The sequence below is a fragment of the Spermophilus citellus genome, assembly GCF_964194105.1.
Source record: "Spermophilus citellus genome assembly, chromosome: 4".
In the NCBI taxonomy this organism is placed as follows: domain Eukaryota; kingdom Metazoa; phylum Chordata; class Mammalia; order Rodentia; family Sciuridae; genus Spermophilus; species Spermophilus citellus.
Window position 1 is genome coordinate 221,780,944 of NC_138185.1, and position 16,653 is coordinate 221,797,596.

General features: G+C 50.9%; 1 protein-coding gene across 7 annotated transcripts in view; it reads left to right on the forward strand.

Annotated features, from left to right (window-relative positions):
* The first annotated feature begins 5,987 nt into the window (after positions 1 to 5,987).
* The window catches only part of CYP46A1 (cytochrome P450 family 46 subfamily A member 1), a 39,173-nt gene continuing 28,507 nt past the window's right edge, over positions 5,988 to 16,653 (forward strand). For 2 of the 7 annotated variants that reach the window (XR_014021683.1, XM_081292000.1), the window contains exons 1-3: positions 5,988 to 6,350; positions 12,284 to 12,364; positions 12,942 to 13,023. Coding sequence is in view for 5 of the 7 variants with exons in the window: in XM_081292000.1 (XP_081148126.1) it covers positions 6,232 to 6,350; positions 12,284 to 12,364; positions 12,942 to 13,023 (282 nt within the window). In the remaining 2 variants the exon portion in view is untranslated. The remainder of the gene's footprint in view (positions 6,351 to 12,283; positions 12,365 to 12,941; positions 13,024 to 16,653) is intronic. The other 5 variants (XM_081292002.1, XM_081292001.1, XR_014021684.1 and 2 more) reach the window with 5 other exon arrangements.

Genomic DNA, 16,653 nt, shown 5'->3' on the forward strand with positions numbered 1-16,653 from the left:
GACGTCACTGTCATGCTAAGCACCTGCAGGTGCTCCAAGGATAGTTCCTGGCCTCCTCTAGCCCTGAAGCCTGTCCTCTCCTGCTCCTGGGACAGAAGCACCCCTTGCTGAGCAGAGCTTCCCCTGCAACCTCTCCAAGCACCTGGGCCCCATTGAGTGGGGGGCCCTGCCCTGCTACTTACAGGGTTGTGTTAGGACCATCAGGCCACCTCTGTTATCTCCATCCCCACTCCTGCTTTGAAACCCCAAAGACCCTCTGATTTCTCTAGCCCTACTCAGGGGCCACCAGGCTGGGGGCCAGTGAGACTACTGAGAGCTTGTCCCCAAGACTATGCCAACAATGTGACTGTTTACAGACCCCCTCCTGCCTCTTTTCTGATCCTGACTACCTGGGAGGTTGGTGTGGGGTGAGGGGACAGGGGAAGGGGTGGCCCCCAGCCTTCTTCCTCCACAGGCTCCCTTGCTCACTGGCGGCCTCGGCTCTGGACTGCGCTAGGCCTGTGGAGGGGTTAAGGTCTCTGGGCTCAGCCTCTGATGGGTTTGGGGTGGGTGGATAAAAGCAGATGAGTCATCAGGACAGGGTGTGGCCCATGTTGGGGGCAGTGGTGAGGGGTCTGTGTGAGACACTCCAACCCAGCCTTGTATGAAGCAGGATGGTCTGGGAAGAGGCCCTATCTGCACCCAGTTGAGCAGGCCATGGGGTGGTGTGCCAGGCTGAGGGGCTGGCAGCAGCTGTGGCTGCTCATTGAAGTTTAGGTAGAACCTGGTTGCAGAGGAACCGAAACGTGTGTGTGTGTGTGTGTGTGTGTGTGTGTGTGTGTATGTGTGTGTGTGATGCTGGGGATTGACCCCAGGACCTTGTGCATGCTAGGCAAGTACTCTAGAACCAAGTGACATCCCCAGTCTTTTTTTTTTTTTTTTTTTTTTTTAACTTTTCTGAGACAGGGTCTTGCTAAGTTGGAGTGGCTGGCCTTGAACTTGCAGTCTCCTGCCTCAGCCTCCCAAGTTGCTGGGACTACAGGTGTGAGCCATTGCACCTGTCAAAGATGAAATTCTGAGGTCAGGAGTTCTCTGAAGTGAAAGAGCTTCCTGAGCTGTTAAAGAAATGAAGGACAGAAGACAGGAGGGACCAGGTCCAGGTGCAGAGCTGGGCAGCCACCAGCAGCAAGGCTAGCCTGGTAGAGGCTGTAGTCTCACCCGGGAGGGAGGGTCCTGGTAATGCAGTCCGGGCGGCACAGGTTGTGTACGCTGAGCTTTGGTTAGCTATTGATAAAGCGGGGATAAGCTGAAGGCAGCGGTGGGTGGGCTGGCGTTGGCGAGTGGTCCATTAAGCACAAATGCTTGGTACTTAGGGATTGGTTGAGGCTAATAGTTGAGGAAGGTCTTTTCCTGGCGATTGAAGTGGATTCTGGTGTTTAGAGACCAGGGTCAAAGTCCCGCTCTCCCACATTGTTTACTGATTCACTCCCTGTCTCCTCCCTGGTCCATCTTCCTGCCCTTATTAATTTAATGTAGGACCTCAGAATGTTTCTCTCGTCACCTCTTGGCCTCTTCATACCTCTGTGCTAAGTGGGGCTGGCGAGGACTCAGGACCTTGTGTCTTATCTGACCCTGTTGGGCTGCCTCTGTGTGGGGGCTGCCATTAGCCCTGCTGTGGAGTGGGGCCTGTGAGCCAGGTCTGGTTGTAGAGATGGCACAACATGGCTCAACTCGACCCTCGGGACAGCGCTCTTCTTCTCCCTTTGTCACAGGAGGGGAAACCGGGGCACACGGAGATTAAATATCTTAGTTGAGGGCCCCAGGCAGGGAGGAGAGAATCCAAGGCTCAGCTGAAGCCAGATCTGCTCCAGAGCTGGCTTGTGGCTCTGCTGCTGCTGGGTCTGTGAGAGGGGTATGACAGCCTCAAGTGCCAGGCCCTGCCACTGGGACTGCCAGTCTGGCTGGGAAGCAGTTGATAGCAACCCTGTGTGCCCCTCCTGCCCAGGGCAGAGTGCCACTGTCATGAGAAGGGGCTGGCGGAGTCACTATTCCTTGGGCAGTGGTAAGAGTGGGTGGCTGGCACCCCACATGCCTGGCACTCTTCTCCAAGTGCTGCTTTATCCACTCCTTCAACACTGTAGTAACAGTTGGAGGCAGGTGCTGTGATCACACCTCCCGGCAGGCAGCCTACAGATGTAGAAACTCAATCCAGGGAGGTTATTTCCTGCCAAATGTCACACAGCCATTATTTAAATTCGAATCCAGGCAGTCCACCCTGGAGCCCCAGCTGTGGCCATCCTGCTGTGCCACTTGAGGCATTAAGTCCCACCCCCCCACCCCCAACTGCCCTGTGGTTGTGCAGATAAGAACTCATGTCCAGGGAGGGGAGAGCTGCCTTTCAGCACCTGCGTGGAGTGGAATTCAGGACTCCGGCCTCAGGCATTTCTTCCTTGCCTTGCAGTCCCTCGGGTCCCTTTGCCCTGCCAGTTTCCCTCTTTACCTCCCCAGCCCAGTTTGGCCTCCTGTCAGCAGCCTGTGTTAGGCTCCTGCTGCCAAAGGCACACAGCTTAGTTTTGGACCCTCAGGGCCAATGCTTCTGTGTGGCTCAGCATCCAGGATCAGGTCCAAAGCATATCAGCCTGTCGTAACAGCACTTCAAACCCCTGTCCAAGCATCGATTGTACCTTGTTCGGTTGTGTCCAACTGCCCCCAGGACGCTGAGTGGCCACCCTTTTCTTCTGACAGTAGGAAAAGCCCTCTGTCCATGACTTCAACAGCCACGTCAGTAAAGGGAGTGCACAGCCTCCAGCTCCCCAAGGTACCCTGCCTTTACACCTTGCAGATGTTTGGAGGTTGACTAGAAGGGTAAGGACTCTGGAGACCAGGTTCTAGTCTGGCCTGTGTGACCTTAGGGCAGTCACTTAACCTCTCTGAGTCTCACTGGAAAACAGAGATTATCAGCAGGATTACTGTATTAAAAAAAAAAAAAAAAAAAAAAAGAGGTAACATTGCAAATGTGCCCAGCATGTTTCAGGAGGCTTCCTAGGCAGAAAGCTCTGGATCAAGCTAGTGGTATCTATGCTGGCAGCTTCCAACTGTATAAGACAGAATGGGAATGGGCATACTGGAGACCAGCACTGGAATGATACAGGAAGAAATCCTCAAAGTGGGAGCAAAATGAGCTGCTTTAGAATAATGTGGAGAACCCAGGTCTTCTTGTCGTCGGGCGTCTGTGCTTGCTTCCCCTCCCCTGCTGAGAACTAGCTTTTATTGAGCACTGACTGCATGCCATATGTCTCCAGTGTGTCGGCTCATTTGATCTTAACAGTGGCCCCACAAGCCACCACCAATATCACAGTCCCTCTTTTCCATCCCAGGGTGGTTATGTAACCAGTCTCCAGGGCTTCCCAGGCAGTTTTGAATGGAGGCTGGCTCTCCCAGGGCCTGGTCCTCCTCCTTCCCTGGCTCCTGCCCCTCTGCCTGAGAGGCACCCAAGTAGGGCGGCCACTTCAGAGCCACCGTCCTGGCTGCATCTCCCCAGAGGTTCCTGCTGGGAAACTACTCCCTTTATGGCAGGTCTACACTGGTGGCTTGTTTTAGGCTTGAGGAGAATCCCCTGCAGGGCAGCTTAAGACCCAGGTGTCTGGGTTCCAGCACAGATTTGACTCAGGTTGGGGAGAGGCTGAAGCTTCGCAGTTCCACCAAGTTCCTGGGTTGTGCCTAGGGGCCAGACTTTGAGAATCAGAGTCATGCTAGTGCTGTTCAATCAAGTATGATATGAGCCACATGGGCGATTAAAAATTTTCTAGTAGCCCTATTAAAAAGTAAGAAGACTAGGTGAAATTAGTTATAATAATATATTTTATTTAAGCAACATACAAAATAGTATTTTAATCAATACAAAAATATCAATGACTTTTAAAAAAACCAGTTTTTCTGGGCATTCAATTTATGAAATCTGATGTGTAATTTACCCACACAGCCCATCCCAGTTTGGACTAGCCACTGTTCAAGTGCTCAATAGCCACATTGGACAGAGGCTACCACACTGGATGACATTGGTCTAGACCATCCCTGTGAAGGGGCAGGTGGTGGCCCTTCCAGGTAGTACCCTCTGCTGCAGCTGGCAGTGCTGCCGGCCCAGGAAAAGGACCTTTCAGCCTTGGAGGCTCTGTGCATGCCCATGTCCCACCACCTGATTTTTCAAAGAAGAGGGTGACATGTGGTGCCTTGGGTAGGGGAGACTGTTGTCCAACATAGTGGGAGGAAGGGGGTTCTCTATGGACAAAAGTGCAGGGGTGAGCAATGGTTGGGCTGAACCAGAGGTCACTGATATTGCCTGATGTTCCACAGAATATCAACATCACCCCGTCAGCCCTAGGTGGACGAGCTCAGCTGGCAATTGTGCCTAGATGCTGCTCTATGCCTGCCTCTCATGGGGCCCCAGCCTGTGCCCAGAGCTGTTCAGGATCTGGGCCTGTCCTCAAGAAAACCACTGTGCAGGCTCCAGAGGAACAAAGCATGCAGAGTGGTCGCCATACAGCCTGAACCTTTTTGTAAACTCAGGGCATGGTGCCAGGAACTCTGGTTTTAAAAGTGTCCTGTCACTTTTCTTTTTCTAGCTAACCACACACTCACCTGAGAGCACAAATCTACGTCCCTCCTGATTGCAACCCCACCCTGCTTCCAAATTGCCCCCAAATCTTGGAGCTCTCACAGCCCACAAGGTGGGGATTGGCTGACCTCACTGCCTTTCTCCTGATAGTCCCAAGAGCCTGAGGTCTTCGGTGCATTCCTATGTCTGCTTCTGGCCGCCACGCGGGGGCGCGGTGGCAAGTCACCGTCCCCAGCTTGACGGTCCAAGTCCCTGCAATGGGATGGACTCCTGGCAGCAGGACCAGCCTAGGCGGCGGTGTCCTCGGGAGCGGAAATCTTGTCTCTTCGGTGCAAGGCACGCGTCTGAAAGCTTGGCCTTCTCCATCATCCCGCAGACCATAAGGGTTACTGTCCCTGGCTATACCTGGAAAGGTGGGCACACAGGTCACTGTTTTCCAATCCCCAACCTCTCCAGGACTGGCCCAAGATTAGGGCAAGTGTATGGCCTCTTCCCAGAAGTCCCGCAGCGTCCGAACTCTTCTGGCGCTCCCACTCTAGCCCAGAAGATCTTTAGCTGCGCTAGGAGTAGGCACACCTGGCCCTTGCAGTCCACTGCTGACACTTTGGGTGACCATTGGGATAGGCACAGTGAACTTAAAAGCCCAGGGTTGGCCTCTTTGGACAAACCCGGATGAGTAGAAAGAAGCCTTTGGCCACCTGGGTCACACTCCTCGTTTTCCCCAGGGAGAGGATCAAGGGTACATGATGCCCACTCCAATGCCAGGTGCTCCGGACCCGGGGCCACACGCTCGGGCACCCTGGATCTGGGAGCCTTGGCGGGGCCAGGACTCGGAGAGAGCAGCTTCGAGTCCCGCAGCGTGCTTCATCCGCAGACTCAGGCCTCCCTGTGTCCCGCGGGGTCCTCGTCACCCGCTGGAGACTGCTGGCGGACCGCGGGCGCTGGGCACCTACAGGTCGGCGAGGGGAGGCGCCCGCGGGGCATTTGGGTAGACCAACTTTGGGAGACTGGGTTGGAGGAAGAGGCTTGGGAACCGTCGGCGTAACGCCGGAATCTGATGGCTTCGATGGGGTTTCCAGAAGGTTTGAGCAAGAAAGGAAGGGACCTAGGACCGCGCGTGGAGAGACGCCGCTATTTGGAGGCGCCAAGGGGGCGGAGCCAACCCGTTAGACTTCACTCGGCCGCCGTGGTAGCACGCGCTGAGAAATCAGGGTTGCCAAGGACAACGCGTTTGGGGCGGGGCTGCTGCCGGGGCGGAGCTTGAGCCTGAGAGGGCGGGGAAGGGCGGGGTCTGGGGGTGCGAGCCAGAAGCGAAGTTATGATTGGTGGAGACCTCCTGTTCTGGGCAGGGTCTGGGCCGGGGCTGTGTGAAGATCGGGGAGGAGCTTAAGCGGGGGCGTGGCGTAGAGGGGGCGGGCCCCAAGCGCTGGAGTCGAACTTGGAGACGTGGTTGGCGGGAACCGCGCGCCCGGGGCGGGGCCGAGCCGGAGGGGGCGGAGCCGAGCGGCCGGGGGCGGTGCTGGGGAGCACCGGGCCTGGGGCCGAGGCGGCGCGCGGCTCTGACAGCCGAGTAGCTCTCGGCCTCCCGCCCCCTCGGCACGGGCGCCCACCGGCCTGGCCTGGCCTGGCCCGGAGCCATGAGCCCCGGGCTGCTGCTACTCGGCAGTGCCGTCCTGCTCGCCTTCGGCCTCTGCTGCACCTTCGTGCATCGCGCTCGCAGCCGCTATGAGCACATCCCCGGGCCGCCGCGGCCCAGGTGAGCGGGGGGTGGGGGCGGGGGCCTGGATGGGGCGCTCGACTGGGGGGCCGGGGGCCGCGCCCCTGCCAGCATCGGGTCTGGGGGTCCAGCCTGGTCTTTGCACGCGACCGCTTGGAGACCGAGGCCGTGAGAGGGGCGCTAACTATTCTTAGTAACAAATTACTCACAGCCGCAGCAGCTGCTGGGCGCCCGCCGCTCGGCTGGGCCCCACAAACGTGATAGCAGCGACAACCCTGTCAGGTAGGCTCTATTGTTAACCCATCGTTCAGACCAGGAGGCTGAGGCGCGCAGAAGCGAAGTCACCTGCCCAAGGTCACACAGTTGATAAGCCTAGATTTAAGCCCACGTCAGCCTGACTCGAAAGTGGGTGCTCTTAACTTTGGGGTTCCGACAGGATTAACCTAACAAAGTGCACTCTTTGGTTACATTCCCTCGTGTTTGTTGTGTTTCTGTCCTGGGAAATACCCTTTATCATTTCAGTACTTTCGTCCCATTCTTGGTCCCCACCCAACTTACCAACCCCCTCACCAGAACTTTGGAGTTGCTGAATTTTGGAGTTGCTATGTCATTTCCCTGCTCCTAGGGCTTTCCATCACTTTAGAACCAAAAAACCCAGTTCCAAATTAAGTCCACTGCATGGCCAGCAAGGCCCCTGATGAGTTCTGCCGGCCAGCTCTGCACTCTTCTGTCTTGCTGCTCACTGCTGCCCTCCCTCTATCCCAAGCTGGCTCTCACCCCACCAGATCTTCCTGTTCCCTTCTGGAGCCTAGGCATGGTGGGCTTCTTCCTCTGTCACCTCTGATAGGCTTTCCCCAACCACTCTGTGTCAAACCACTCTGCCCCAAACTCTTTATGAGGCCATCTCTCCTGAAGGCACCTTTCCACCTGTTGACTATCTGTTCACCTGTTGATTGTCTGTCTCCCCGTTTAGACTGTGAGCCCCAAGAGGGTAGGGATGCTCTGTGTTCACTTGTGTGTACCCAGCACCTGGCATGTTGCAGTTGCTCAATAAATATCTGTTGAATGAATGAATAAACAATGGTATTAGACACACTTTTTAAAATCTCAGGGCATGAACATTCTGGAAGGTATCTATCTCCAGCCCAAGCCAGAAGTGCTGGCTCTAGAGCCTGAATTTCTGTTTGGTGGTTTCAGGAATGATCTCTGGCTGGTGACATGGGGAGGCAACTGTTCTCCCCTTGGCTCTCTGTTGTCTCTGCCCTTTCCAACTTTTGGGTCTTCCTGCTACCTCCTTTCCCTTGATGAGCAGTTCTGCTTTCTACTTCACCTAGGTGGATCTTTCCCCAGCCCTCCATGCTTGGATTAGAAGCTAACTCTTCAGAGAGATCCCTCCTGCCTGATCTTGGATTTATTGCATTTGTTTCATAAACCCTTAAGCCATCATGTAGTTTTTAACAGCATAATTGGTAACTGGCAAATTATTTGTGCAACCTCATGTTAAGTGTCTGTCTCTCCCCTGGGGCCTGTGTCTGTCTCATTCACTGCTGTGTCCTGACATCCCAGCACAGCAGCACCTGGCAATAAATAGTGATTCAAGGTTGAATGGTGGAAATCTACAGTTCCGTTAGGCACACTAGCACTCTCCAACTCAGTAACCAAAGCTGGGAATGCGTGTTTTTGCGCTTGTTCTGATGGGTCTCAGTCTCCTTATAACCCCAAGAGCTTCAAACATTACATACCTGGTTGGATCTCTGTATGTGAAGAAGGAAGAAATTAAGTCAACTCCCTATCTCTACATATTTTTTTAAAATCAAGATATAACTTGCATACTGTAAAATTTACCCTTTTAAAGTATATTATTCAGTGATTTTTTTGGGGGGGGGTTACCGGGTATTGAACTCCAGGGAACTGGACCACTGGACCAATGCCACTGGACCACTGGACCACTGAGCTACATCCCCAGCCCTATTTTGTATTTTATTTAGGTCAGGGTCTCACTGAGTTGCTTAGTGTCTCACCATTGCTGAGGCTGGCTTTGAACTCGTGATCCTCCTATCTCTGCCTCCCGAGTTGCTGGGATTTCAGACATGCACCACTGCATGGCTTCTAATTCAGTGATTTTAATATAGTAACAGAGTCATAAAACCACCACCACTACTTTCAGGACATTTTTGTCCCTTTAAGAAGAAACCCTTTACCTATTAACTATTACTCCTCATATCCCACCTCATACAGCCCCAGCACTAATCTGCTTTCTGTCTCTACAGATTCACCTACTTTGGATATTTCATATGAATGGAATCATAAATATGTGGCCTTTTAGTGTGGCTTCTTAATGTATTTGAGGTTTATCCATATAGTGGAATGTGTGCATATTTCTTCTCTTTTTACGGCTGAATGATCCCCATCTCTTGCACCAAGAGTTTACCTGTGACCTACAGGTGTGTGGGGGAGGGGCAGAAAAGTAGAAGAAGGCTGAATATAATCACTCTCGGGCTCTTTATTAAGGAGGTGAACTGAACAATGCATATATAAAGATTTTGGATTACAACTTGATTGGTGGTCAAATATAAAACTGCTTGATGAAAGTTCTGAAAACTTTCCTAGCACAAATTAGATATTCTGGCATTCAAAGCCTCCATCCTGGAATCGTGATTGGCAGTGCCGTGATTGACAGGAGGTCTGTGTAGTAGGGTTCCAGTAGTGGCATTTGTCCCTTGTTATTTCAAGGCTTTGCCAGCTTGTAGCAAGGAAACTCTATAGCTGCTGTGGCCTGGCCCACCCTCTGTCCTTCTGTAGGAGGCCCTCTTCTCCAGGATGTCCTCCCAGTGACCTTCTCTGTGCTCTTATTACCATGTCCCTCTGCACTGATTCATTTAACAGACAAAAACTTAGAGCCCCCTGCCTGTCTCACACCCATGTGGGTTGCTTCTTTATTTCTCTCTCGCGGCTCTCTAACGTTCTCAGCAGCCCAGACGGTCTGGTGGCGTGCAGTGGTGTCAGCTTGACACTGCACGGCCTCTCCTGGTTTTTATTTATTTTGGAAGACATTTTTTTTACTTTGACTCTGGACAGAGCTGGTTCTCTCCTCCCGTCTGACTTGCCCAGCTGCCCAGGGTGCTTCCCAGCCTTGGCGAGGCCCCTCCTCAGGCTCTGTCTGTGGTGCAGCCAGTAGATTTTGGATGCCCAGCTCAACACTCGCCGTCCCGTCCCACCATGTGAGGCACTGGCCCAGCTCTCACCCCTGGTGGGGTCCCCACTGCTCAACCAGGGTGTAGGCTCCCTTCATCCCCAAGTGGTCTCACCGTGGGCCCCTCCTCTCGTTCCTGTCCAGGGCTTTCTGTCACCATAGCAAACCCTGGATTCACACCTGGCCCATCATAGTGTTATAGGAAATGGACGTGCTGGGCAGTGCCAGACAGGGGGACTCTTTGTCCGCCCCCTCTCTCTGGGCTGCCCTACCATATCCAATCTATCACCAGGGGTATGGCAAGTGGGCTTCTGTCCGTTGGGGGTGAGCTGAAAGCCCCAGTGTGGCTCGATCCCCTCAGCCATACCTGCCTATTTCCAACACCCGGCCTCCTGCTGTCTTCTCCTGGCGTCTCCTGCAGGAACCAGAAGGAACAGCTCTTAGTTTCCTTTCTTGACTGGCCATGGGAATCCTACCCAACTCCCTGCCCTCTGTCACCTTTTGGTGACATTTGCCTTTCTTCCCAGGTGGTGGTAACCCCCAGCAGCTGGGGATCCCACTGGAGTCACACAGGCCTACAAGAATGAGACCATTCCCCCAACACAGATAGATTTTGGGATTGATAGTCAGAATGTTAGATTACTCTGAAAATACAGCCTGTCTGTTCATCCTTCTGTAAGCCGAGTGGTGTCGGTGCAGGGCTACTCACCTGGAATGGGCCTCCTTTGCCAGGGTCACCGTGTACTTCCTGCCCCAGAGCATTTTTCCGCCTACTCTCCAGTTTGCTCTCTTGCCTTCTCCTGACTTCTGTCACTTCCCCCTCCACCCACACACTCGGCTTTTATTCTTGCCTCCTACTTCCCTGAGCCAACGGAATGAGTGCAGAGAACTTCTTTCCAGGGGGCCTGCGCCTCGCTGCCCACCCTGTGTCTTCCATCTGTTCTTGCAGATGGATGTCGGTGTCCTGGCCCAGGCCAGCCTGTCCCCCTGCTCAGCCACCCTGCCCCAGCCATCCTCTGCCCCCCACCCTGGCCATCAGTTGGTCTTCTCTTCTGCACCACACCATTTGATATAACCTGCTGTCCAATCCTGGCTTGGAAGACCCTGCCCCTCACCCTCTTGCTCCCTGCAGCTCCTACCCCATGGCCAACTCTGCCTCTGAACTTGGAACTTTGGCTCCTGCCTCTCCACTGAATGAGCTTTGCTCCAGAACCCCATGGGTGCCCAGTTGTCAGCTCCCCGTCCTCATCCTGCCTGGTCCTTCAGTGTCCTGGACAGAGAACATGCCAGAGCCACCCGGCAGAGGTGGAGGGAGCCGGGGCTGGTGGTGGGGGCTTCTCCACGGTGCGTTTACCTCCTGGAACTTGTGGCCCATTCCTCTCTGGAGCAGAGCCAGAGGGGTCCTGGTGGCAGAATCATGTGGTGGGCAGGAGGCCATCTGCCAGCCCGGCAAGCTCTGCTCGGTCCTTCTCATCTTAGTGAACAGCAGCTCCACCCATTCTCCTAGCTTCCAAGGCCACAGCCCAGGGCACCCTTGGCCCCTCCCATGCCTTACCACCACATCCGTGTGGTCAGTGTGCGCTGTTGGCTGTGCCTTTGAGGACAGTCAGAAATCTGACTTCCCCTCACTGGTGCCCCTGCTTTCACTCCAGTCCCCTGTCCCACTCCAGGTACTCTCAGCACAGCAGCAGAAAGAATCTACCTAAGTCCAAATCAGATCCCCCCACTGCTTGAACCCTACAGTGGTCCCACGTGACTGATTTCAAAGCAAAGTTTGGTCAATGGCCTATGGCACCCTATGTCCACTGAACAACTTTGGTGACCCCACCTTGTATCAGCTGCCTCTTAAGTACTCTGCTCTGGCTACAGGGGGTTTCTCACTATCTAAGCACATGCGTACCCCAGGGCCTTTGCACCAGCTCCTGTTGCCTGGACTGCTATTTCCCTAAATACCTGTGTGGCCAAATCCTTTACTACTTGCAGGTGTCAGATCACAGGCCACTTTCTTGGAGAGATGTTCCTGCCTGTATAAATGGCCATTCCTGCCCCTCTCCCCAGCACTCTCGTCCCAATATGTATCCTGTTTTTCTCCCATCACTATCTGGCATCATGTTTATTTACTTCCTCTTTTTAATCTTCTCTCCATCTCACCCTGGGAGAATCTGAGCTCCATGACCCAGAAAACTCCAACTGCAGTCTCATCGTCACCCATTTGGGATGCTGCAGTGAGCATGATTGGAATAAAATCATGTAAGAGGCAAGAAGTCACGGGCATCCTGAAATGTGCTTCAAGGTCACACCCAACAGGCTTGCTATGCTCCAGTGCCTCCCCTGCAGACTTAGATAAACTGGCCCTTGGTGAGGCATTTGAAGTACCCTGGGACCAGCAGTGCAGTTGTGGGCAGGTCCCTACCTCTCTGTCCTGCAAATGACACGGTTCGTGATACCTAGATTACCCAGGAGACAGAGTGCCCAGGTGGGGTGAGGCTTAGCATGGTGCTCGCCACAGGAAGTATGCCACGGATGTCAGAAGGTGAGACACATCATGCTCCTGAACCCTTGCTATGTGCCAGCCCTGGAGCTCTGGCCAGGGACAATGCCTCCTCTCCAAGGAAGCCTTTAGCGCTGGTGGGATCTGGGTTGTGTCCTTTCTGTGTCACTGCCTGGTGGTCCTGAGCCAGCCCACGGCCTCCTCGCGCTCAGGCCTCCCTGTGTCCTGTGGGGGAGGGGCAGCCTTCAGTGGTGCTGCTTCTGAGCCTAATGCTTCCTTTTCTTCCAGTTTCCTTCTAGGACACCTCCCCTACTTTTGGAAAAAGGACGAGGTTTGTGGCCGTGTGCTCCAAGATGTGTTTTTGGATTGGTGGGTTCAAACTTGTCACTTGTTGCCTTACTCCAGATCCTCAGGGGGAAGTCATCCCATTTAGTCACACAACTCCCAGCCCCACCGTCCCCTGGCCCAGGCCACACCTGAATGAGGCTGGGTGGAGGTCACCTTGTGCCATTCATCAAAGGGGGGACCTTAGACCAGCCTTCAGAAGCTCTTTGAGCCTGAGTTTCCTTGTCTATAAACTGGGTGTGTGGGAGGGGACAAGACTTAACACTCTTCAAAGGACTTCCAAAGAAAAGTTGTCATGAAGATATGGTTCCCAGAAAGACCTTCCCAGGCAATTGAATGAGGGTCTTGCAATCCTATCTCATGGGCATGGAAATTGAGGCCCAGAGAGGGATGTGACTCAGCCATGGTTGGGCAAGAGCAGAGCCTCACCCCCAGGCCTCCGGACCCCCAGCACGGGGTTCTTCTCCTGCCCTGTGCTGAGCACCTTCTGGGACGGGGCGCTTCTGTTTTCCCTGGCAGTAGGTACCCCCTGGGCTGAGGCTGGGCTGAGGCGCACATCTCTGATGGCTGACAGCCTCTTTCTGGTCACTCTGATTTCCAGGGCTAAGAAGTACGGACCTGTTGTGCGTGTCAACGTCTTCCACAAAACCTCGGTCATCGTCACAAGCCCTGAGTCAGTCAAGGTAGGGAGGGTGTGGTTTCCACGGCAGCTCCCTCCCTTTCCCTGGATTGGGGGAGTGAAACCTGGTCCCAGGGACGAGGAGGACCGCTCCAGAGCCAGATGCATTCGGGCTGTTCTCCCAAGGATCCAAAAGGGGGGGCCTCTTAGAAAGAGGCCACCACTGGGGCCACCTCCAAGCACTGCCATGGGCACACGGAGCGGGAGGGGACTCTGCTCTTCCTGTTTGGGCTGGGAATTTGATCCATCTGGTTAAAATGTAGTGAATTTGCCTTTCTTGGCCTCAGTTCTTCATCTAAAGAGGCAGCAATTTTAACCCTACCTTGAAGCTCTCTGATGAGAATCAAATATGGGTGGATTTGCCTAACACGAAGCTTCTAAGATACCCAAGCAGTGCTTACTGTGTGCCAGGTACTTTGCTAGGTACTCCATCACTGTTGACCCATTTCATCTTCACAGGATGGGGGTTCTTATTAGTCCCCATTTTAGAGATGAGGAAACCGAGACAGATGGCATTAGTCTGTACCATGTAGGAATAAAGAATAAATACCCATCATCTGCTTTGGAGTTGGCCAAACCAGGCTCAAATCTGGGCTCTATGGCTGGCTGGCTGTGGGACCTAGGACAAGTGACTTCATTCTGGGCCTGATTCCTCATCTATAAAACAGGGATGTTGCCTCTCTTGAACAGTGGGCTGGAACCATGGGGCCCATGCCAGGCACATGCCATTTGCTCAGTTAGTGTTGGCTCTGTTATTTTTCAGAGTGGACTTTCAAATATACTGCTGTGACACAGCGTGGCCGCGGTGAGGGGCGAAATACAACATGTGGTGTTAGTGGGGTTTTGCTTTGTTTTGTTTTTGTGGTGCTGGGGATGGAAGCCAAGGCCTCAAATGTGTTGGGTAAATGCTCTACCCCTGAGCAATACCCCAACCCTAACTTTGGGCACACTTCAGGAGACAGGCTGAACAACCATGGTGCTACTAACTGAAGGTCAAAGATTATTTTCAAAAAAGCTCAATTTCACAGACATAGTTTAAGAGTTTTTAAAGTATGCGACCAAGAACATGCATAGAGACTTTCACGATACTTGCAGGTGTATATTAGTATGGTGCATTATGTGAGTGTGGCAACTGATACTCAAGTATTAACAAACCTTGCATTCCTGGTCATGATATGTTAAGGCTTATTTTTCTAGATTCAGGTTTTTTTTGTTCTTGTATTTACTTTCTTGTAGGGCCTTTGTCAGGTATTGGTATCAGGTTAATACCAGACTCAAGGCGGTCAGGAGTGGTAATCCCTTCTCTGTTTTTTTTTTTTTTAAGAATTTGCATAAGAATGGTATTACTATTTTCTTTAATGTTCTATAGAATTCACCAGTGGGGCCATGGATCTAGACTTGGCTTTAAGGGAAGTTTTGTTTGTATTTTGAGAAATTAAACATTTCGCTAGGCATGGTGGTGAACACCTGTAATCCCAGGGGCTCCAGAGAGTGAGGCAGGAGATTACTAGTTTAAAGCCAGCCTCACGGGCTGGGGATGTGGCTCAAGCGGTACTGCGCTCCCCTGGCATGCGTGCGGCCCGGGTTCGATCCTTAGCACCACATACAAACAAAGATGTTGTGTCCGCCGAACACTAAAAAATAAATATTAAAAAAATTCTCTCTCTCTCTCTCTCTCTCTCTCTCTTAAAAAAAAATTAAAAAAAACAAACAAAAAACAAAGCCAGCCTCAGCAATTTATTGAGGCCCTAAGTAACTCAGTGAGACCCGGTCTCTAAGTTAAATACAAAAATGGTCTGGGGATGCGGCTCAGTGATTAAATACCTATGTGTTCAATCCCTGGTACATAAAATAAATAAATAAATATTTCATGTGTTTTAAAAGTCATGTACTTAAAAATATTTTAAATTTTAAAGTATTATAAAATAAAATAGGGGCTGGGGATGTGGCTCAAATGGTAGCGCGCTCACCTGGCACGCGTGCGGTCCGGGTTCGATCCTCAGCACCACATACAAAGATATTGTGTCCGCCGAGAACTGAAAAATAGATATTAAAAAATTCTCTCTCTCTCTCTTTAAAAAAAAAAGAATTAAAAAAATAAAATAAAATATAACATAAAATGCATAATTTATTTTAGTATTGGTAGCCAGGGTCTTGCCCTTGTTAGGCAAACATGTCCAACCACTAAACCACATCCCCAGGCCTTTTTAAATTTTTATTTTGAAACAGGGTCTCCCTCGGTTGCCCAGACTGACCTTGACTTTGCAATCCTTCTGCCTCAGCCTCCCCGGTAGCTGGGGTTGCAATTGCACACCACCATACCTTGCTAAATTTACAGTTTTAATTAAGTGTACAGCTCAGGGACATTAAGTACCTTCACATTGTTGTGCATTCTTTACCATCACCCAACTCCAGAACTTCCTCATCTTCCCAAACTGAGGCTCTGTACTCATTAAACAATAAATCTCCATTTTCCTTTACCCCAGCTCCTGGCAATCAGCACCACACTTACTGCCTCTATCAATTTGACTAACTGCAGCACCTCATCTAGGTGGACTCATAGAATTTTGGTTCTTTTGAGATTGGTTTATTTTGCTTTCATAACATCCCCTAGGTCTACCCATATTATAGCAGGTGTCAGGATTTCCTTCTCAGTTTATTTAATTGACATTTGGTCATTCTGATTTTTTGTTTGTTTGTTTTTTCTTGAGTTTGGTAATTCATGTCTTTCAGGGAATTGTCCATTTCATTTAAGTTGTCAGAATAATTGGTACAAAGGCATTCATGACATTTACTCATCTTACTAATGTCTGTAGGATCTGCAGTGATGTCCCCTCCTTCATTCCTGAGAATAGTCATTTGGGTTTTCTTTTACTTCTTGATCAGTCTACAAGGCAAATGAATGAGTGGCTCAAAGAACCATTTTGGCTTTATCAACTTCTCTATTGTTTTTCCATTTTCTTATTTACTGATTTCAGATTTTATCATTTTCTTCCTCTACTAATTTTGGTTTAATTTGTTCTTGTTCTAATTTTTAAGGTGAGAGTTTATATCATTGATTTAAATCATTTGTTTGTTTTTCAAAAGAAACACTTAAGGGCTGGGGTTGTGGCTCATTGGTAGAGTGTGAGGCATTGGGTTTGATCCCAAGTACCACATTAAAAAAAAAAAAAAAACCTAAATTAACAAAATAAAAGTATTAGGGAAAAAAAGCCTATAAAATAAATACTTAAAGGGAACTGTCTTAATACAAATTTAGTAGGTCATATTTTCATTTTAATTCAATTCAAAATATTTTCTAACCTTCTCTTGTGCTTTCTTCTTTGAACCATGGATTATTTAGATGTGTGTTATTCCATTTCTAAATATTACTGGATATTCAAGATATTTTTCTGTTATTGGTTTCTAATTTAGTTTTTTAAGATCAGAGAAAATACTCATTGTGATTTCAATTCTTTTAAATTCATTGAAATTTGTTTTAGGGCCTGGCATATGGTCCATTTTGATAAACATTTACAAATACTTAAAAAGAATGCATATTTCATAATTGCTGAATAGTGTCTTAGCAACGTTAATTACATCAACTTGGTGTGTAGTGGTATTTAAATCCTCCAAGTTCTTTCTAACTGTTCTG